Source organism: Mangifera indica, chromosome 12 (genome assembly GCF_011075055.1).
Source record: "Mangifera indica cultivar Alphonso chromosome 12, CATAS_Mindica_2.1, whole genome shotgun sequence".
NCBI classification, from domain to species: domain Eukaryota; kingdom Viridiplantae; phylum Streptophyta; class Magnoliopsida; order Sapindales; family Anacardiaceae; genus Mangifera; species Mangifera indica.
Window position 1 is genome coordinate 13,757,837 of NC_058148.1, and position 21,626 is coordinate 13,779,462.

A 21,626-nucleotide genomic window follows, 5' to 3' on the forward strand; every position below is an offset into this window, starting at 1 on the left:
AATCCAACCCTATTAAGATCTTCAAAATTCAAATTGGGATTATTCCAATCTAATTAAACTTATTCGGGTCGAAGATTACGCTCGAGCCCGATTTTACTTTTGATCTAAATAGCGAAGTTGGATCAACGTCATAAAGTACAAACTCAAATTAAAAATAATAATAAAAGCACTTTTCTTTGGCGGGTTTTCTTCACTGCACTTCTGAGGTGAAGAGTCAACCCATCCGTACCACCTCCGTCAGATCGAAAATCCAATGACATTCAGATCCCAAATTTAAAGAGTTGAGAGAGAAGTGAAACAATGGCTGCTTATCTGATTCTGTTGACCCTCTTTTTATCGCCACTCTTTACTCTCACTCTCAAAATCAACAACACAAGATTGTCGAGGCGAAGCTCAAAATCGCTCGATTAGGTGATATTTTCTCAACCTAATTTTAGTGTTATTTTAAATTTCATAATCAGTTGTATTATCATTGAATTTTGTTGTTTTAACAGAATCTATACTGGAAGAAAGCCTGCAGAAATTTGATGCAAAGATTGATTATCTCAAGGAGCGCGACAACCTAATTGATGACCTAGCAATTAAGATTGCAGCTCTGCAATTTCTCCTATACAGTATCAAGGTTTATACATTTTTGTTGTTACTTTTTTTTTTCTTTTCTTAAACTGATCATAAAACACTTTGTATTCAGTTTTAAAACTTTGGTTATCAAATATTAGGATTTTTTTTTTTTCAGTAGAACTTTAATTAGTTGAGCTTTTACAAGCAATTTATTCTCAAATTTTGTTGTCAATTTGGTTGTTGATCTTTGGAATTTTCGTAGGAGTAATTTTGGACATTTTAAAAGTCTCATCCTAATTAGAAACAAGAGTTAAATGATGGAATATATGAGTTCCAATAGAATTAAAAATGTATATTTTTTTTTTTCTGAAAAAATAGAGCTCCTGCTCAGTCTCATAGATTGTAAAGGATTTGGCTATAATTCTAAATTAAGATTCACTTTATCAATCTCTTGTTACTGTTAATTTGACTGCTAGTTTCCATAAAAATAGGTTCTCAAACATATTTTATAGCATGATCTTTCATAAATATCAATTTGCAGGATGACTCGTCCCTTGTTGAGGAAAGAGTTTCTGCATTGGAAGAAGAGGTTGGTCATTGTTATGTGTAATGGGCATTTACTTTCTGTTTTTGTGTTTTCCAATACATTTTAGCTTATATGGTTGTTTGTGTTTGTGTGTATATATATATATTTTACTTTTAACTAATTTGAAAAGTAGGCTTTATGATGCCTAGGTAGAACTGCTGTGGTCTGTTTCCAGACAGAACAATTTTGATCTTTACATTTTAGAATCTAAAGCGCAGGATGCTGAGGATAGATTGAAAGAAGTTACTTCACAAGTTAAAAAGGTTCAACCCTGAATTTTATCCTTATAGTTTTTTTATGTAATGGATGTGGGTTTTGAAGAGAGGGCTTCTTGTTGTACTAGTTCATTTTTATATCGATGGTCTTACTTGAGGTTGAATGAAGTGTAGGCATGAATGGTATTTTATGACTGTTTGAAATGCAGTTTTGGGTTGTGTAAATATTAAGTATAATTTTCTATTATTGTGGTCCTTGATGTTTTTCTTTTTTTTACTTTGTGTTTAGATGGCAGAAATTGTTAATGAACAGTGATTCAAATTCAACATCTTGAGCAGGCTCTCCATATGACAGAAGTACAGTCCTCCAATAATTTCAATTATATATTCAATTTTAAAGGATCTTAATTAAAGACTTCTCTGGTAATGCCTTGAATAAATCCATTATTATATAATAATGTTATTGCTACTGTTTCATTCTAGATGAGAGCACTAAACATCCAAAGGAAACTGAGGGTTACTAGATGCAAACTCTTGGAGGTATTTTTATTAGTTAGAAATTTATGTAGATGTTTATCTTTCGTTAATTTCCATTCTAAATTTTATTTTAAGTATTAGTAAAACTATTGGCAGTTGTAGTTTCTGTAGTTTTTATAATTGGTAGCATATTCTTATTATTCATATACCCATATTTCTTGTAAGTCTTGGCCAAACTCCTTCTTTACGTGATAGTTTGTCGATGACCTATCTGAAAAACATCTTCCGATGTTGTTTGGGGATATTCAATTCCTATTTTTCTGGTGGAGGGTCTACTTTGAGTTCCTATGTCTCTCAAGCAGAACAACAATTTAAGAGATTCTTTTTGGCTTTTAAGAAGTTTCACCATGAGGTTTGTTCTTGTGAGCTTTCTTATTAATTGTGCAGAAAGTAGTTCATTGGGATACAAATTTTGCCTTCTTTGCCATAATTTGAATTTTATTAATTTTCAATGTTCCTGGGTAAGATAAAATATTCTTAATGATTTATTTTTTTCCTTTAAAAAGTCAATTTGTTTCCATGTCAAATTTTTATCTTATCATGAAAGTACCAATTCTTTCACTTCTTTCACTTATTTTATAATTTCTTCTACCCTCCAAAACTGTAAATCACACAAGTATGAAAAGTACTAATTGCAAGATTGCAGAACAATGTTCTGAATTGACACTTTGTGAGTGGTAGTTCTCACTCTTGTAGAAAGACTGCAAGCTCTCATTTTCCCCTGGTGATTCTGCTATCGTGTAGACATCTATATTAGATTGATTAAGAGTAGGTGCCAAATCTTATACCATAGAAGTGACTATCATTGGGATTGGTACTGGATAGAAGGCTTTAACCATGTTTCTTTTATATCTTTTTTGTCTGCGTTAATGAATTCTATCTATAAACATGTATGTGGAGTTCACGGAGTTTTTATGGATAACTAATTTCCTTTTGTTCTTGTACCACAAGAATAAATATATATTGCACTGATAGTGGCTTAAGTCTGTCCTAAACAATCAATGTTAGCTCCATTTTTTTCTAACAAATTATGGAGTGTCATTTTCATTGCATAGGAGTAAGAAGTTTTGTCTATAGAAATTTTTTTGAATGTGATGCAAGCATGACATCTCAATTTCTTTATTATGTTGATTGTGTATTGTTCGATGATTAATTGAGAAGAATTACTCAGGTTTTTGAATGATACAAATTACTAGCTACACTGTTGTGAGACACTAAATTGCCTTACCACAAGAAGTCTGAGAAAAGCAGCCCCAGATTTTACTCTTATATTTTTATTTGCAGTTGCAAGTATTAATCAAACAAGAAATGGAAAAGAATGAATTGACTGCAGTTCTTGTCAATGAGGAACTCGTATCTTTTGTGGTATGCCGTTTATATTGCTCATTTGCCAACTATTTTCTGTATTATGCAACCACATTCCGTTTGTCTCTTCGAATCACTCAGTGACAAAATTCTGAAATCCCAGGCATCTGCATTAATCACATTCCCAATATCGATGGCTTGGATGCTGCTCTCATCAAAGTTCAGCTAGTTTTCTCTTTTAAATAGCCAACTTCCTATTTCATGAAGATGATTATATTATCCAAACTAGTCTACATTTTCTTTTCAGTTAATGCGAAAGGATAGCTGATTAGTTGATTACTGTTACAACAGTTGCTTATATCATAAGTTTCTTTGTAGATGATTCTAGGTGACAGCTGACAATGTCTTCTTCGATAATTTTGGATAGGCCCTTTTCCTGGCTCAGATGATCAGTTTTAATTTTGGAGATGATAGCTTTATGATATATGCCCGGGTGATCAAAATTTTACATGTATACGAAATTGAGAAAAAATTTCGGATTAGTTTTGCATGTGGTTCGCACAATTTTTTATTTTCTTCTTGGCTTTGTAACTGTTATTATTCTCCCTCACTTGGTTTGATGTTTGTTGGCTTTCATTATATACACATTTTCGGAGTAATGCAATGCAATTTGACCCATGAATTGCAAAATGAAAATTTGCTCTCCATTCCACTAAATATATTTGGATTTTCAGGCTTCAGCTAACTTCAGGCACTAACCCAAGAAAGAAATGGTCATGATAAATCCTTCACCATAAGAATCAATCTGGATTCATTATCCTGCGAGACTTAATAAGCAAAAAAAATTTCTTGTTTCTGTGGACAGAAAGATAATTTCACCATATATGGCTTTATCTACACATTTCTGATATTTTCAGGCACTTTCAACCTCACCTGCTCAGCCCATAGACTGAGACAATGGATGAGACAACATGGGAACAGAAACTTCAAGCTTTAACCCACATCTTAACCAGCCCAACAAACTCGCCATCTCTCTACTCACAGTTCTTCATCTCCACTCAAATCCCTTGCTACATCAACTGGAATTATCCTCCGATCCTCTGCACCAGACCCACCTTCCCTCCTCTCCTTCTTCGGTGGGGTTTCTCTCTTTTCCTCAGAAGGGTCTCAAGATTTGGACTTCCTCACACTTCTTGGAGGTCCAAGTGCCCCTACCAACAGCCTCCTCCTTTGATCCTTGCTAAGGGCGTTGAGGAAGCACAGTGGGGCGATGCGCAGAAAAGAGAGTATGTTAGGATGAGATTCAAAAGGAAACGCCTTGTAAGTGATGTGAATCCTTTGATTCCTACTTTATTACCTAATCTTTTGTTGTTCACTCTTTTGCTTTGGAACCCATTTCCTGACGAGGATTCTTGAGTTGGGTTTCTTCCAGTTTGTGTGAATTAGATTGTAATGTTGTAAGGTATCTCAAATTTCAAGCTTTATTTTCGCTGGTTTTAGTCTTAAATGTTGATTTTCATGTATAAATTATGTTGGACGCTAAATTAGAGGGGGAGCATCTGTCCACACTTGGGTTCTAAAAAGTGGCTTGATTAGGGGTCAAACTTTTTTTTTTACTGTAATTGTTTCCTTTATAAATGATAAATGTAAAATTTTTTGTTCAGTAAAATTGGTTTATTATTAATTTGGCTCCTCTAGAGTTGGGACTCCTGGCTCCACCCCTACCAAGTGAAGATATCTAATTGTAGAGTGAAATGAAAGCCAAAATTAAAAAAAGACAAAGAAAGCAAATTCTTACCAACGATTTGCCCCCATTTAAGAACAGGAAGAAGCTTAGAAACCATTTTCCTATTACTATCCCTTTATTTGTTTTTAAATTTTTCTTTGCCATTCGGTTAGGAACTGGAAAGTGAGAGCCGCTGGGCTAAGCAAATACCATCCTTGAAAGAGGCTGGAAATTTGCCTTGCACTAATCACGGAATAAAAAAAAAAACCTCTTGACCCAATAAAAATAATAAATGCAAAAAGTTTGGCAGAAATGAACACAATTCTTCGTAGATCTGCTTTATTTCATTTATAAACAACACTCAATTTTAAATATTCAATTGTATATTCATTTATTTGTTTATACTTTCTTCACAGGCCCTTTCATTTTAGTGGCACTTGACCGAGCATTTATTAATCGATACAATGACTACTAAATCCAACTCTACTGATGGCGACTCAGCTCTTGCTCTCAACTTTCTTCCTTAATGTCAAACTTTCCACTCTTTGAATTTACTCTCTAATAAGTCCATTGCTTAGCTTAAACCAGCTACTAAAACGACACCATTGTGCACTTTCCAGGAAATTTCGTGAAACCCATTTGGAGCTTCTTGAAGGTCTTATTGCTTCAACAATATTCGGAACTTCAATTTAAGCTTTTTTCCCTTACACCCAAAATGCATAAATGTAGGTGGGAAAAGTGGTCAGATTCAGATAATTTTTCATACATCGGCTAATAGTTTAGGGTGGAGAGGGAAGATTATCGACACTAGAGATGGTCACAGGAGAAGAGAAGAAAAAACTTTAGAGAGAGAGTGAAGTTGTTAATTTTAAAACTTAAAAAAGAAAAATATAAAGAATTTTATATATTTTTTAATATTATTAGTAAAATAATAATTTCATCTATATCTCTAATAGATAATTTAATGACAATTGTGTCATAGGTGTGGTTTTGAATTTTTCAAACTCTGTAAATAAGATATAACTTTGAAAACACAATTAAACTTGAGTGGGAAATAGTCTTTTGGCCAATTTAGAGTTATTGGATGGAAGAATTAGTTAATTGGAGTGCACTAAAATTAATACTATGTGTATTTAATATTTAATTAGATAATCAGATAATATATCGAAGTTTTATTGTTGGACAAAAATGTGGCAACATAAAGGAGGATGATGAGGTTGAGCGTGGATCATGGCGAGTGCCATGAAATTGACAGGTAAAAGGTTTGGCAAGTAAACCAGTTGGACAAAGAATACAAGCCACACGCAATGCTGTGTGCACTAAATGACATTATTTTTATGTTCCCACCCACTTCACCCCTCAATCCATGCATCATTACCCTCCTTCCATTTTTTTTCAATTTCCTATTTTAACCTTCTTCCATAAGCTTTCATTATTTCTCTTTGCTAGCTTTAGGGCTATTATGGTCATTTATTGTGTTTGATTAATGATGCTAATTACATTTTGTATGCTTAAAATGGAAGATAAAGCCAGAATAATAATGAAACAAAAGAGTCATATGATGGTGCCTCAAGCACGTTATTAAACACAATTCGATGTCGTTTTGCTGAAACGTAAGAAGACAAAGACCAATACATTCTATATAAAGATGGGCTGAGCTCTGCTTTCCCTTGCTATCTTCGACACATTTTCACTCATGGCCCTTAAGCTCTACTCTTTTCTCTTGCTGCTAATGCTCTCGGTCTCTCATGGCAGAGAGAGCCAGTTCTTCAGCAAAGTTCCCAGCAGCACTGCCAACAACAACAGTGTTCAGGAGGCAACACTTGCCAACACACAAAAGCAAAACTTGAACAAACAACAACAAGAGCCCAGCTTTGTCCCGGAGACTGGAAACGGCTACGGATTATACGGCCATGAAACCGGTCAGTTTCCTCCGACAACCTCCGCTGCAGAAAAATATGAACCCTACAGCACACCCACGACTCCCACCACCAACTCCGGCAATAATGAAAGGGGAAGTTATGGGCCCTACACTACTCCCACTACCACGGGGAGTTATGAAGCCTACACCACACCGATCACCTCCGCGGCGGAATATTCTTCATCGAACCAAGAAAGCTACAACAACAACAACTTCCGCGGAAACAGCAAAAGCAACAATTATTACAACAACAAGAATGCTTTTTGGACCCCGCAAGACAACACAGGCGGCTCGACGTACCAGGAAAATGGCTACACCAGCTTGGCGAACCAGAAGAGCAGTTACAACTACAACAATTACGAGAAGCAAGGCATGAGTGACACGAGGTTTTTGAACGGTGGGAAGTTCTATTACGATACTCAGAATGAGAAGAATAATTACAATCCGAATCAGTACCAGGGTTCAAAGAACGAGTTCAACAGTGAGGGTTACAACAGCCACACCAGCTTGGCGAACCAGAAGAGCAGTTACAACTACAACAATTACGAGAAGCAAGGCATGAGTGACACGAGGTTTTTGAACGGTGGGAAGTTCTATTACGATACTCAGAATGAGAAGAATAATTACAATCCGAATCAGTACCAGGGTTCAAAGAACGAGTTCAACAGTGAGGGTTACAACAGCCACACCAGCTTGGCGAACCAGAAGAGCAGTTACAACTACAACAATTACGAGAAGCAAGGCATGAGTGACACGAGGTTTTTGAACGGTGGGAAGTTCTATTACGATACTCAGAATGAGAAGAATAATTACAATCCGAATCAGTACCAGGGTTCAAAGAACGAGTTCAACAGTGAAGGTTACAACAGCTACAGCAATGAGAAGACTTACGAGTACAATAACTCCATGAAAGACAACCAGAACCAGTATGAGTTTGATGAGCTTCAAGATTAATAAAGCATGGTCAATTCCAGTTATGGCGTCTAATTAGCTTCTAAGTTAAAGTTTTAGTTTGGATACTTGAAAGTGTCAAAAAGATTAAAGAATGTTTTAATTATTACGGGTCTGCATAGTGGTGGTCATCATCATCATCATCTGAAAAGCCAAGGTTGAGAGAACATGTATGTTTTGATTAATCTTCTTGATGAATCTAATAAAATGTATATTGTATACAGCTCTTTCACGCTCCTCCATTATTATAGCCCACTAAGATCAGACCAGTAATTTGTACGCCATTTCAATTTTCATCTATGAACTGTCGTCCATTTATAATCCTGGTTATAACATCGCCGGCCGGCAATCACAAATTAATAGAAGAAGACAAAGGTTTATACCGAGATTAATGTTTTCATCAGTAAGAAACTAATTAGAAAAACACATTTTTCTTGTATTATGCATGTGAAAGGTAGATCGAAAATCCTCTGCATGCTACAAACATGAGTCACATACAAACAAACCAGATGAGATAGTGTCAGAATTAGGGGTGGTAATGGGGAGGATAACTCAATCCCGTCCTTGTCTCTATTAAGAGAATTACAAGGATATCCCATCTCCACTCAATTTCTGCGGAGAAAAATATTCTTTTCATATCTTATAAATATAATATAAATAAATTAAATAATAAAATTGAGTTAAATTAAAAGCAACCCATTATCGAAATCCAAAACCAAATAAATAAATTTAACAGTTAATTAAAGACTAACAACCTAAAATAATCTCTTAACAATATATAATAATTATACTTGTAGAATGATATTAAAGACTAAAATTTTATGTATATATAAATATAATAAATTAAATCTTAATATTAATTAATTAATTTTATATAATATAAATTTTAATCTCTATACTTATATTCATCCGACAAAAATTCAGATATAGAGTGGAGCTGTATTATTCAAAGTCAACATTAGTCTCTCAAGCTTGGACCATCTTAGGGACATTGCTCACTGGCACCAACTGCGATGCCATCAAATTTCAAAATTAATTGAAAGAAAAAGAGAATTCAAATTGGATCGTCTCTCACCGTGATTTACGGACTGACTTGCTTGACCCATTATTTTCAGCTTTACTTATGCCCTCAATTTTCTTTAAGGTTTTCCACCTTTGACAACTTTGCTGTCCTAACCTAACATTTACGTTAATGCCCTTTTGTTTTTAATTTAAGCATTAAAATTTAATTATAAAAGGATAATATTGTCAATTTATCTCATATATATACATATATAATAACATTATAAACACACAAAAAAAAAAAAAAGATTATCAATTTACTTTTAACAACTATATTCAAAAAATAACAATAACATTAGATGTTCCAAAATCATGATTTTGCCATAAATTGGGGGTGAATATGTCATTCACCCAAATGTATATAATACCTAAGATTAAGGAAGAACCCGATTAATTAGATAGAAGTGAAGCTGCATGTGAACTAGAGACCTCAAAATGTTGCACAAAATTTTATTGAATAATATATAGTTATTAGTGAAATGTACATCATTGTGAAAGGTAATAAGAGTAATGTTCTATACATTCAGATTTCAATACTTATTTGAGTATTCAGATTACTTGTCATTATATAATTGAGTGTTATTTTATTTTAATCACACGATGATATGTCATCTGGGTATCTAATTTAATACTTAAAATTGGATATACATAATATATTATTTAATAAATTTGAGGGTTTGGCTTAGGTTTGGATTCCATTGTGACTTCGTAGTCACATGCAATTGCTTGCCATTTTCTCTCTTGGGCCAACCAAGGAATACAACATATTATTGATGATGGAGTTGGGCGTGAATGAGGAGCATTTGTTGTATAAAAGGGACTGTGGGTGAATGAAATTAAATTAGCACCTACTTAGAAGGCCAAAATTTAATGGTGAGCTGCTCTTAATGGTCGCGGGGTTTCTGTTTGGTTTAAGTTGGAAATGATATAATAAAAGAATTGGAATGATTCAATTGAGTTTGTCAAATTTGTTCATCGAAATATCCCTATCAAATAAAGCATTAGATGAATGTAAGTTTGGCTTTCAGCATTTATTTCTTCTAACCAATTCTTTTTATGGCAAAGATACCAATGTAAGATATTTCAATGGTGAAATCAGAAATTTGTATATTTCCAATATATTTTATTGTCATCCTCTTTACACCGTGAAAAGGGGTCCAATAGTAGACTAAGGCCTAACTGAAAACTAATAGACCCCAGTGGGGTTTCTGATAGGCCCAAGATTCAAGCATGTTTGGTTTTGGGTCGATGGTTTTGGGTTTGCAATGGAACGCCATTCATGTTTAGAGAGTTTTGAATTGGATAGCTTCAGAAACATATATTTGTGTATGTATGTTTAAGAAAATTTCGGAGCGGGCATTAGTTTGGAAGGTTCAGTCGTGTGAATTCTGGCACTTCATTAGAAATTTCTTGATTAATTTTCTGAGAAATATCCTGATAGAACCCATTGATAACTGTAACATCAGATAACATCAAGGATTCAGAGTGAGCATCATGCAAGACACAGAAACAATGCTCTTTTAGGAATTAAAGAAATTCCCACCCACCTGTATATATTGCCAGATTGCTAGCAACCCATATCTCAACTTGGAAAATGGTGAAATCCTAATATTATATTCTTAGAAATCTAAATTCAGATTGTTGTTTTCTTGTGAGAATGATGGACTTTCTCCTCTTCATTACACAGTCTGCCACTTCTATTTTAATTGAACTAGGGGAGTATTATAAGAATTGCGTGTATCAGAGAGTTGAGGCTTTATAAAAGTGAATTGATGACAGTTAATTCCCAGGAGCTTGAGTTCTCGAAAGGATGGCCATTTGGGCTTGAGATTATGAACGCAAGACTCCAAGTAATGGAGAGCAGACAGCAGGCTGCTCCGCCAGCAGTAGATCAACCTTGCTCTGTTAAAATGCGATCAATCAGTTTCTCCTCATTCTCGTCCTCCAACCTTCACGCTGAGGTAAGTTTTCTGTAGTAATGCTTTCAGCATGTTAAGACATGAACAATGGATAACGCTGAAGAAAATGCTCTGTTGGCAATGGCAGTCCGCAGCATCATTCGTCCAAGACCATACTGTATCACCGGGCAAACTAATCCGGTTAAAGGCAGGCTCTGGAAGAAATAACTCCCACCATTTTGTACCCAGGAAAATTTCTCAACGAAAATTAAAAAAAAAAAAGATAAGAATTACTTATTTATTTATTTGTTTTTTTTTTTAATTTATAAGCTTTTAAATAACGCATAGGTTGACACGTTTTAGATCAAACGATCCAGAGACAGTGCGATTCTATAATTTTCGTACGAGTGCATACGGGCAACCGGAAAAGCCTCCTTAACAAACCTAAAACCCTCGAGAAAACCCAAAATAGCTATGTTTGTAGCCGCTGCCAGGTCTTCCCTGCGGTCCACCGCCGCCAGCAGAGCCAACTTCTCCGCCCGAATAACGGCTGGGCTCAAACCTAATGCCAGACCCAGTACCTCTCCCTTTCGGGTCTCAAAACAGAGCCCCCTTTCTCATCGTATTTTCAGGTAACAAATTTCAAAAAGCCAAACTGTTTCTATTTCTCGCTCAATAGGGTAAATATACTAATTTGTTGTTGTTGTTACTTCGTTATCTTGAGGCTAAAGCTAATGCAACATGTTTAATTTCTGTCTGATAAAAGGTCCCCAGTGGAGATGAGCTGCTGCGTCGAAACGATGCTTCCGTTTCACACTGCCACTGCCTCTGCATTGCTTACTTCAATGCTCTCCGTTTCTCGTCAAAGCTACGGTTGGACCCCTGAAGGTAAATACTCTTCTCTTTTTCGTCAAAATCTCGTTTCCTTTTTTGTGAATTAGAGCTTGGTGATCTGGTTGATTGATTTTGTGCTAGATTCGATCACCCTTTTATTAATTTGGTGGTGAATTTGACTAGTTTTACTGCTTGTTTTTTTTTATCTAGTTTAGTTTCATTTGTGTGTAAACTGCGGTGCGCTGGATTTTATATGCTAAGTGGCCACTTTGTTAGTGTTATGAGCTCATGAAATTGATTAACTAATGAGGGTATCCTTTAAAATTTTCAATGTGTATCCTTTTTTTCAAATTTGCCGATATTATGTCCTGGGAGGCGTTAATTAAAATTCAGTGAAATTTTATGCTTGATGGAGGGAAGCCCATGCTTGGACTAAAAGGGTGCGTGTCTATTATTTTTTGGTTACCAGTAAGGAGGATTATCTTTAGTTACATGGTAAATATTAAAGTTATATGAGGTCTTGTTTGGCAGTGGAGCATGATCAGAATCTATAAATTGCAAACTGATATGCAGTTGTATTTTCTTTTTGAGAGTGCTCGATTTGCATGTGGATAATTATGGGTTATATTGACATATGAAGAAGGTGGCCAATCTCAAAGAGGAAAAATTGAATGTGGCCTAGAAGAAGACATATTTTGGATATATGACCAAAAAAAAGTTGTTAATTAACCATTTTAATCATTCTCCTCCCTGAGAAAACTTGTTTACCATTTAAAAGTCGTATATTAATGAAGCCAAGCTAATACTGGAGAAAGAAAAATTTCCAGAAGTTAGGTGCATGGGAAACTAGCATAGTTGAACATGAACTATGAAGGTTAAAAAGCCAAAAGATTTTACAATCTTCCTGCCTCTTTATTGTATATGTATAAATATCTTTTCTTTTCCAAGATCAATAGTCCCATCACTCTATCTCTAGCATACAATGAAAGAACGTGTATCCTTTCTCCTTTTGTAGGGAAAGACAAGACTAGATGAAGAGCAAGCAACAAAGGTGGAGTGACCTCGATTAGGTTAAGTGAGAAGATTTTGTTTAATAAAGATGTGAAAAGACGAGTTTGAACATGATTCGTTATAATTTCATGGAGTTGAAGGACATATAAAAATCTTGTTGAATGTTTATTTCCATAGATCTCCTAATTCATCATTTCTTGTGCAATTATTTAAATACTCGCTTTGTGATTGCTGGTGGCTTAATCATCGAACTGATTTTCGTTCATAGGAATTTATTCATGGATAGTAATGGTACTTGGTTCTTGCAAAACGCTGTCATGCATGAAGTTTAGCACTTTCTTTTCACTTTATTATGGTGGTGTGTTTGTTTGTGACTTCTGCAATTTTTTAATTTTTGCAGATGGGCCTTTTTTATTTTGTGAATTCTCATTTTTAAGCATAAAGACAATAAATGGCAATGGGATATTGTATTTTTCAGTTTTTTTGACAGAAGATGAACCAAGTTTTCCTTTCATTTGTACTCACACCAGTATAACTACATATGGACCCTACTAATTTATTTCATTCACTCAGATTGCAATGATGATGTATGATGAATGTCAGAGAGTTCGGGAGAAGTTTTATACATCCGCTCTAAGACAAGGTGGTGAAATAAAGCTTTGTAGCGGGATTCTAGAGATATTTGCCTTTTAGAAAAGTTTAACAAGATGCTGAAATAAAAATTTGTTATTCAAGAACTTTAAGGAGCTAAGTTTAAGATGGTTGCTTTTAAGTACTGTTGTGATTCAAATAGCTGTATATTAGAGTGGTATTTATAATCACGGTAATTACATATCCTCAGCAAGTACCTTTGCTTTATATTTTGCATTTTTTTCCTTGAAGGAAGTATGCAATTGTCACCCATGATTGCCATAGCTCAGAGTTGTATTTTGTTTTCAAGATTAGGATCTGTTGCTTTTTGCTAGAAATTTATGCACTGTCATACATATAATCATTAGTTATGATGTTACATGTGTTTTACATATCCTTCAGCATTCTTCTTTTTAGCAAAGAGAACTTTGAGATGCTAATAGAATAGGAAGAGAATGATTTAAGAAATGAAGCAATTTCTAAGGAAGACACTTTCTCAGGTACAATGAAATTGGGTTAGTACATGGTTACGGAGAGATTAGATAAGATTGTGTTATAGTCTGCACCCCATCACTACTTCAAGGAAAATGTCTCCTCTTATGACATGTTCTCCTATTATGTCGTCCTAACTTACATTTCATTAATATTTTCTGTAATCAGATGTTTGGATTTTTGGTTAAGTTGCAATTACATAGTGGCACATTTCTTTCCTGAGTTTGTAATTTTTTTTGTTCTGTATTGTAGATGGATGACCGTTGCGCCGCATTGATCGTAGTCTACATTGATTAAATCAGACTTTGTAGTTTGTATAACTCTGAGCAACTGATCTTTCTCAAATGTGGGAGTTCAAATGTTTTTCTTTGAGCATCTGGATGTAGGTACCATGGCATAACCATTTTATTTTATACGACCATAATGTGAAGCACTCATCTCCCTTGACCCATTTTTTCAATATTATTTACTGATGAAAGAATAAGTTCATCTTTTTCCTCATCTTTGAATGGATTGTATGTCACCATATGCTTTGGAGGAAAACCTTATCATAGACATGTCATATGATATGGTTTGGAGAGCTTTTTCTAAACTAAATGCATTATGCAACTTACCAGATGAGCAAGATTCGACCCTAAATCAGAAATTTTCTGCTACGCATGTGGGAGTGGAATGCAGAGCTATAACAAATCATCAAGTGTGGTACTTGCGTATCAAAGGGCTCATTTCGCATCATTCTTCAGCTACGTTCACCAATTCTTACTCAACAAGTGACAGATTGTTATCTTCGTTCACTACGAATTTGGCAGGTTCAGTGGTTTCCATGCGCCCCCATTTGTCCACTGCTAGTCTCATCGACCTCTCGAACATGTCAATCTCTGCATTCCGGAGAATAATTGTGGTTTCTGGTTTCATCAAGTCAACTGCACTCAATATAAACACCCAATTGAATCACGTATCAAACTGGTAAATCGTGGCAACATGAAGTCTTTGTTAATATGAATTATATATCGATAGAATCTAGTAGGTAGAGAGCAAAAAATCAGTAAATTTTTGCTCTCTTGTAAATTATGGAAACGTAGAGAGAAACTGAGAGAGAGATGGACCTCGATTGTTACAAGCAGTGAAGAGGATGGTGGCAGTGTCATCACCAACAAGACATTCAGCCATCCGAGTTTGGCGGACCCTTTAGCACTACGGAACGGCGTTGCATTTCAACACTTTTGCGATAAGATTGTGACCGTTAGTTCCCGGTTTCAGCTGATCAACTTTCACAAACACTGGCTTTCTCTTCTCTGCAACCTTGGTGTTCGTGTTTCCTTGCTGCTGCTGCTGTTGTAGTTGTTGTGTTGGCGGCTTTTTCCGGGTTTTGTCGTCGTGTCCATAGCATTCGTTTAAACTTAAGCTTCTGTTAGATCGTTTTGGTTGGTGCTGTGGATCAAATTAGTGAAATTTTGGGTGGAAAATTTATCATTGGACCAAATTAATATTATAAATACATAGTTATGCAACTAAAATTTCGAAATTAAGGCTTGTTTCCTACTTTTGGTATAGAAAATAATGTTGCAATAATAGTGCAAAGGAATTTAAGTTCTTCACATTTATATATTATAAATAAGAAACAAACAAGAAGAACGTGTGCAGATGACTACGAAAGATGTCCGACATTTCTCCTGCTGTCTGCTCTACCACAAGCATCCCTCTCTCTTTCTCCTTCATTCTATCCTCCATCATTGAACCTTTCTCCTCCACCTGTAATTATAGAATACTTCTATTTGTTTATTTTGTATTTATCGTAAGACATGCAACAATATTATATTAATTTTAGGAATATACCCCACCATCTCTCTCTCTCTCTCTTCTCGTATCTGAAGATTAGTTAGATCATCCTGTCTTGTGATTCCTAAGAATGAGTCAAAGACTGCCCAGAAGAGATTTTCGAAAAAGTATTCGATATTTTAGGTGAATATATGAAATCATAATTGTTGTTAAATAGGTAATATTCAGTACCAACTGGGTTTCTGATATTTCAATGGACTCCGGTTTCTGGACCTCCCGTCTGGCGGCTGCCAAGCGTCAATACACGTTGCAGCATCATCATCATCATCATCAGAGTTCGCACCTGGGTTCGTTTAGCTTGTTGTATGGGTCTTTATATACGTTTTTCTTGTTATTTATTTTTTTCTTTAATTAGTTAAATTATTTGATGGTTTTAGATCGGTTGAGCATAGATGATTTTGAGGTAGAAGATGAGGTGAGGCCTGATTTTCCATGTCCATATTGTTACGACGATTTCGATATCGCGTCGCTCTGTTCGCATCTCGAAGATGAACACTCGTGCGAGTCAAAAGTCACGGTAAGCGTTTTGTTTTATATTGCTTTAGGTAACAAGGAAATTTTTATGTGTTTTTGTTTTTGGTCAAGAACAATATAGTTTTCATCTCGAAGACTTGTTACATGTACTTGTTTGACTTTGATCTTGTTGGGAGTTACTGATATTGTTTGTTTGACTCTATGATTCATAGCCTTGTTTTTTTTGTCTTTTATGTGTTTTATTTTTCTTTTCCTTTTTGGAGGTGTTATATGGTTTGTTCTTGCCGATTTTATCAGGAAATTTGTTTATTTTCTGTTTATAGTGGGAGACTAGAATCAATTTTTTGTTTCAATATATGTCCCAGCTGAATGGATCCTTTTTCTATTATTTTGGTCATTTTCCTTCTTCAGGGATAAATGATATTTGTTTTTCATTTGTGCATAATGGAGTAGTGGAGAAGAGCAAAAGTTTGATTTGCTATCTCATACCGTGATAATGAAGAACTTACTCATAAATAAGATTAGGTTGTGTTCTGGTGCCTTGTTTGTTTGATGAAAAAGAACTTGGAGTTGAAAGTGAATGGCAGAAAACAATTTATTATCGTTGGCAGAATTGCAATAATCATTTATTTTGATGTGGAAGATATGTAACCTCTGGAGTTCTAATTGACTTGTGACTTTCCCATATGTCTTATTGATGGAATAAAATAATAAAAAGTAAAGTGAACTATGAATGAAGTTGAAGAGCTGCAGAATATATGGTAACACTGCAAGCTGCTCAAGCCACTCTGATCAATAATATAAAAAAAGGGGCTCTTGTATGAATGTGATATGGAAGATCTAATTTTGAGATAGCATAAGTGGGGCTCTTTAAGCATGCAAGTTATATGGAGTGATTGTCTTTGAAAACGAATATCAACATAGTCATCAATAGTTATTAGATGTTTGTTGCATAAAGTGAGCTAATAGGATTTCGGATGAGTGTATGTCTTTTAGTCTTCAATGATTCATGTAGAAGAAAACCAATTGTAACTCATTTTGTATCATGTGAATGCAACAAGGTGACCAGTCCTTCTTGAATAGATACTTAAGAGTCTTGACTCTTGAGCACTTCCTCTTCTTTCTATGATATATAGAATCCTTATTTTTTCTTAGCATAGTGGGCTAGAATAACTAGGTATGGACTTGCTCGATACAAATGTTTGCAATCAAACACATTGTAGCTATCTAATATTTTTACCTACTTCATTGTTGGGATTGATGTAGCTCTAATAAGATCACAGTCAGCCTAGTGTCTTTCTTTTCATGCCCAAGTCTGCTTAGGATGAGCTCAAGGGTAGTGGGCGACTTATTGAGATAAGATATATTTCTTAGACACTTCAAAGGTGTAGCTTTGTAAGATAGAAGTAATAAATTCAAAGTACTGGAGGGGGTGCTTTCAAATTGAGGGTTCACAATTTTAGCATAAGATAACTATAGATATATTTTTTTTCCTGTGGAAAGGACAGCAGGCATTGGTTTGAAAGATCATTCATCATCAAGTGTCATCCTCTTTTTAATACTTAATATAACTTTATGAGAACTAGGTTTCTTTTATTCTGCATAGCTTTCAGTCTGTCTATTGCAAACAATCTTGTGGGACAAAAAACAAAAGATCACCTTAATCTTAATTTTTTGGCTTGATGGAGGGTAATATGTTTGACCATTTTCCAGTCCTGATTCATGGTTTCATGATCAAAGAGTCTCATATCATATCTATGTTTCTCATGCAGGTATGTTCTGTTTGCTCTGTTAAAGTCACAAGGGACAGCTTAAGTCATATTACTCTGCAACATGGACACCTATTCAAGATATCCTTTACAATGGAAACTTCCGTGAATTTATATTTTTTCTTTTATGATTTTGAAAATTGTGTGTAACAATGTCTGAATATATTTATGGACGAAACTCAATTCTTCTTTAAGTTCTCTTTAACTGAAGATTACTCACAGAAACCCTGTAGATTACATAGAGTTGCAATTCCTAGCAGTCAAGCTTTGTCTCTTCTGGGCCAAGATCTCAGGGAAGCTCATCTTCAAGTGCTTTTAGGGGGTGGTGGATATTGGTCAAACAATGCTAATCTCTCTAATGCAGCAACTAATCCTTTCCTTTCATCACTTATTTTGAATTTTCCTTCATCTGACATAGAGGAAATTTCAAAATCTGTTGTAACAAGTGCTGAGGACACTGCTGCTAAGAATCCAGCACCAACACATATCTGGAAATCGAGGTACTACTTTTTAACCCTTGTTCTTGCTATATACCGGGTGCTTGAAGGATGTTCATCAAGTATATCCATTCCAGCTCCTAATAATCAAGGCAAGAGAGAGATCAAAAGCATTTTAACCTATTTTAATTTTTTAATAATTTGATTTAAGATCCATTTAGTAAGAGTCATTGTGGCAGAACAATGTTGAATCACTTTGTGGATACCATTGACATGACATGCTTACTCAGCCCTCCTTGACTGCCTTTGATCTCCATAGAAATTTATTAACCTCCTTGCCCATGAATAAGGATCTTATTAACCAAACACATGATGAAAGCTTACTTTGGTGAGAAATTTACAGATTGACTTATTCAATGGTTATGCACTGATAGATAACATTTTCTTGCTTCATTTCAGAAATATATTGAGATAGGAAACTTACGTCCTTTGTTGTCAAACTTAGGTACAGTATATCTTATGCTATATCAACTATATATAATTTGTTTAATCACTGACCAACTTTATTTTAATAGAAATTTTGTGTGCATGGTTTTGGGTTTGCAATTAACACCATTCATGTTTAGATAGCATACAAACACTCACTAATTCTGGAGTTGCTTGAGAATCTAGAGTATTTAGTTAAATTATAAATTAGTCAGGGCAAAACCTATATGATGAAAAAGCATCAACCCTTATTCATTCCTGAGCACCTTTCAGAACTGTCCTTAGAATTTAAATTTTAACCTTTCTCTCGCTCTCTCTGTTTTGCTCTCCCTTTCTCTTTCTTACAGTTTTGATCCCTCTTTGAGTCAAGAGGAGCGGGATAAAAGGATGAGGCAAGCAGCTGGGAGAGCTGGTTTTGTGCAAGATCTAGTGCTCACAACTCTTTAACCAACTGAAGGGAGACAGTAAGTTGGTTTACAAATAGTGGAATGAGTTATTCAAAATCTTGATATGGGATTATAATGGTTTTTATGCTGTTTAACAACCCAATGCATGCCTTGCTGCCAATATTCCCATCCTCAGCTCCTCCTCAACCTGAGATGTACTACATTCTGGAGATTAGGGCTGGACTCGAGAGCAGCCAGCTCGAGCTCGGCTCGGTTGAGCCCGAAACGAGCTACAAAACGATGTCGTTTTGATCAATATATATTAAAAACGATGTCGTTTTGATAACGAAAAACGAGCTGAGCCGAGCCGAACTCGAGCCCGAAATGAGCCAGCCTTAGTCGAGCTCGAACTGATTTCGAGCCGCCCATATATGAACCGAGCCAAGCTCGATTCCAGCCCTACTGGAGATACAATGCTCTTCTAACTTATTAAAAACTTTATTTAGTTGTGCTGTTTGAATTGCTAGATAAAATTTCTGAATGCAAAACTTCCAGCATAGCATCATTATGGATCCTTATGCCCTGTTGGTACCTGCAGAAGTGGACCAAATGAAGAAAGAATATGCAACCCTTTCAGATAATGTATTAATTCATCAACATTTTGAAACCAAATGAATGTTATTTATTCAAAAACAATGTTGGATTGATTTGATTAGTGCCTTCTTGATCCTTCTTTTTGATTGTGCATTAGTTGGTGATTGATTTCATTAATTGTGCCAACATTTTCTGAAGAATCTTTTCTAGTGGACAATATTCAACTGTACAAAACATGGGTCAGGTCAATTCATGTTGATTGTTCATTATGAGAAGTGAAAATAAAGCCAAGAAAAGCCAGTCAGACAGAACCAGTAGTTGCTCAACACTACTTTAAAGACTTAAGTTAGTTGTGACGGCGGGTCGGTGAGTTGGGTAGATAATTTTTCACCAATTTTTAATAAAAACAAAGGAAAAAGACTGGAAGATAGAAGGCAACATCGCTAGCCATTAAAGTCGGTCCACAATCCAACTTACGCCAAGATTCCAATTCCTACTCGGATACAGCTCACCTGCATCAACATCTCTCAACCCACTAAAGTCATGCGGTAATATCTTCATTCTCTCAACAGTAATCGGAGAAAACAGTTCCAGAGACTGGATATGTATGTTGACCAGAGCCCCGCTATTAAAATATGTTTAATTATTCTCCAGACACAATAATTCCAAGCAAGTATACAAATTCTGCTCTCTCTGTCAACCATATACAATATACAGCTTTTTTCTAATCAGACCACCGACCCATCAAAGTTTCATAATAACAGGCTCAGGGATCCCATCGAATCTTATATATTGAAGGTTTCATCTGGGTGTTGGTTACGGCGATCAAATGATGGTGGAGTTATTTGTCCTGGGTTGTACAGGAATTGTGGTGTTCCTTCACGGAGCCAACTTTTTCTTCCATGTTATTTCCCAGCACCTCACCGTTCGTTCTCTCAGGTATGCCCATCTCTCCGTGCACCTTGAATTTCTTTTTTTCTTCAGTGATAAATTCTTTAGAATTAAGGTAGTCATAATTTAATAAATTTAATTGCTCTCTGAAGAAGCTTTAGCTCTATATATATACTTCATTTAATAAAAATAAACGTCTGCAAATTTTCCAGTTGGGATTAAGTAGTTGAAAGGAAAATGTTAACATTTGGGATTGATTTGATTTGTTTTTCAGTTTTCTGGGATTTGTTGGCTGGTAGAGAAGAAGAGTAGAAGATGGAAGGTGCATTTATAAGTGGTTTATGAGATCTTATAGCAAATTTAGAAGCTAGTAATATTGCTGGACAAGCTACAAAATAAAATGGTGGAATCGATGTATTGAAATTCAGGCAGAACCAACCAGATTTATATTATAATAAGCCTGTAATTTTTGTTTATGAATTACCCCCATCAGTGCTGGTCATCAGTACTGGTGTGTATTGTGGAAGTGAGAATTTGTGAATCAATAATGCTGCAGAAAGAGCTTCTCTGTGGGAGGCAATTTTTGTGATCTCTTAAACAAATACAAAATTATACTTCTACAAGCAATTAAGAAATTTCGACATATTTATATACCAGAAAAAGTTTTTATACTTTCAGTCAAACGATAGTAAAATAAATAAACAATTAAGAATTTTCTGACATTGTCAGAGGCATGCATTGATATTAGCTTGTGAAAAAGTATAGTGGAGAAGATTAAAAATCAAGATATGGGCATATCTTAGACAAGAATAAAGTGAACTTTCCATCTTTCGAAGATAAAGTGAATATGGTAACTGGACTGTATGGTGGATCAGTTATTCAAAGAGAAAAGTGAATAAATGAAAAACAGAACAAGAGTTGATAGGTATGTGTGTGCTGCACATGGGTTGTACCTTCTAGCTTCCTTCTTATTATTGATGTTGAAGTTTCCTTTTTGAGGTATTGTTTTCGGTTATGTTTT

The 21,626-nt window shown here is 35.1% G+C and overlaps 4 protein-coding genes across 19 annotated transcripts; all 4 read left to right on the plus strand.

Annotated features, from left to right (window-relative positions):
• The first annotated feature begins 123 nt into the window (after window positions 1-123).
• On the plus strand, window positions 124-4,703 carry LOC123193769. 8 transcript variants are annotated; one of them, XR_006497134.1, is made up of 8 exons: window positions 124-411; window positions 495-622; window positions 1,103-1,150; window positions 1,281-1,410; window positions 1,652-1,719; window positions 1,846-1,902; window positions 3,184-3,264; window positions 3,368-3,405. XR_006497134.1 is itself a non-coding variant. In XM_044606860.1 (7 exons), exon 7 carries the CDS (start codon window positions 4,162-4,164, stop codon window positions 4,618-4,620), a length of 459 nt encoding a protein of 152 aa, XP_044462795.1. In that variant the 5' UTR covers window positions 163-411; window positions 495-622; window positions 1,103-1,150; window positions 1,652-1,719; window positions 1,846-1,902; window positions 2,095-2,251; window positions 3,184-4,161; the 3' UTR covers window positions 4,621-4,703. The 8 variants fall into 8 exon arrangements, 6 of the variants coding, with proteins under 6 accessions (XP_044462795.1, XP_044462794.1, XP_044462797.1 ...); XR_006497133.1 differs by lacking the exon at window positions 1,846-1,902 and having other exon boundaries at window positions 125-411; window positions 3,368-3,413; XM_044606860.1 differs by lacking the exon at window positions 1,281-1,410 and adding an exon at window positions 2,095-2,251 and having other exon boundaries at window positions 163-411; window positions 3,184-4,703.
• Window positions 4,704-6,587: 1,884 nt separating this feature from the next.
• On the plus strand, window positions 6,588-8,025 carry LOC123230283 (protein E6-like). Of its 2 annotated transcripts, XM_044656430.1 has the most exons (2): window positions 6,588-7,192; window positions 7,379-8,025. In XM_044656430.1, the coding sequence occupies exons 1-2, from the start codon at window positions 6,627-6,629 to the stop codon at window positions 7,803-7,805; spliced, it is 993 nt and encodes a 330-aa protein (XP_044512365.1). In that variant the 5' UTR covers window positions 6,588-6,626; the 3' UTR covers window positions 7,806-8,025. The 2 variants fall into 2 exon arrangements, with proteins under 2 accessions (XP_044512365.1, XP_044512364.1); XM_044656429.1 differs by having other exon boundaries at window positions 6,590-8,025.
• Window positions 8,026-11,108: 3,083 nt separating this feature from the next.
• Window positions 11,109-14,230, plus strand: LOC123230286 (protein NUCLEAR FUSION DEFECTIVE 6, mitochondrial-like). Of its 2 annotated transcripts, none has more exons than XM_044656437.1 (3): window positions 11,109-11,394; window positions 11,529-11,650; window positions 13,181-13,521. In XM_044656437.1, exons 1-3 carry the CDS (start codon window positions 11,237-11,239, stop codon window positions 13,198-13,200), a joined length of 300 nt encoding a protein of 99 aa, XP_044512372.1. In that variant the 5' UTR covers window positions 11,109-11,236; the 3' UTR covers window positions 13,201-13,521. The 2 variants fall into 2 exon arrangements, with proteins under 2 accessions (XP_044512372.1, XP_044512373.1); XM_044656438.1 differs by lacking the exon at window positions 13,181-13,521 and adding an exon at window positions 13,982-14,230 and having other exon boundaries at window positions 11,110-11,394.
• Window positions 14,231-14,356: 126 nt separating this feature from the next.
• Window positions 14,357-21,194, plus strand: LOC123230285 (protein DEHYDRATION-INDUCED 19-like). 7 transcript variants are annotated; one of them, XR_006505062.1, is made up of 7 exons: window positions 14,357-15,855; window positions 15,946-16,085; window positions 17,815-17,892; window positions 18,028-18,311; window positions 19,082-19,198; window positions 19,959-20,653; window positions 20,880-21,194. XR_006505062.1 is itself a non-coding variant. In XM_044656433.1 (6 exons), exons 1-5 carry the CDS (start codon window positions 15,762-15,764, stop codon window positions 19,179-19,181), a joined length of 696 nt encoding a protein of 231 aa, XP_044512368.1. In that variant the 5' UTR covers window positions 14,357-15,761; the 3' UTR covers window positions 19,182-19,198; window positions 19,648-19,835. The 7 variants fall into 7 exon arrangements, 4 of the variants coding, with proteins under 4 accessions (XP_044512368.1, XP_044512369.1, XP_044512370.1 ...); XR_006505063.1 differs by having other exon boundaries at window positions 14,357-15,843; XM_044656433.1 differs by lacking the exons at window positions 19,959-20,653; window positions 20,880-21,194 and adding an exon at window positions 19,648-19,835.
• Window positions 21,195-21,626: the final 432 nt, after the last annotated feature.

Coding starts and splice junctions, on each gene's coding strand:
- LOC123193769 (XM_044606860.1), top strand. CDS start 4,162: ATGGATGAGACAACATGGGAACAGAAACTTCAAGCTTTAACCCACATC.
- LOC123230283 (XM_044656429.1), top strand. CDS start 6,627: ATGGCCCTTAAGCTCTACTCTTTTCTCTTGCTGCTAATGCTCTCGGTC.
- LOC123230286 (XM_044656437.1), top strand. CDS start 11,237: ATGTTTGTAGCCGCTGCCAGGTCTTCCCTGCGGTCCACCGCCGCCAGC. Junction 11,395..11,528: donor CTTTCTCATCGTATTTTCAG/GTAACAAATTTC, acceptor GTCTGATAAAAG/GTCCCCAGTGGAGATGAGCT. Junction 11,651..13,180: donor CTACGGTTGGACCCCTGAAG/GTAAATACTCTT, acceptor TCATTCACTCAG/ATTGCAATGATGATGTATGA.
- LOC123230285 (XM_044656432.1), top strand. CDS start 15,762: ATGGACTCCGGTTTCTGGACCTCCCGTCTGGCGGCTGCCAAGCGTCAA. Junction 16,086..17,814: donor CGTGCGAGTCAAAAGTCACG/GTAAGCGTTTTG, acceptor TTTCTCATGCAG/GTATGTTCTGTTTGCTCTGT. Junction 18,312..19,081: donor ACACATATCTGGAAATCGAG/GTACTACTTTTT, acceptor TCTTTCTTACAG/TTTTGATCCCTCTTTGAGTC.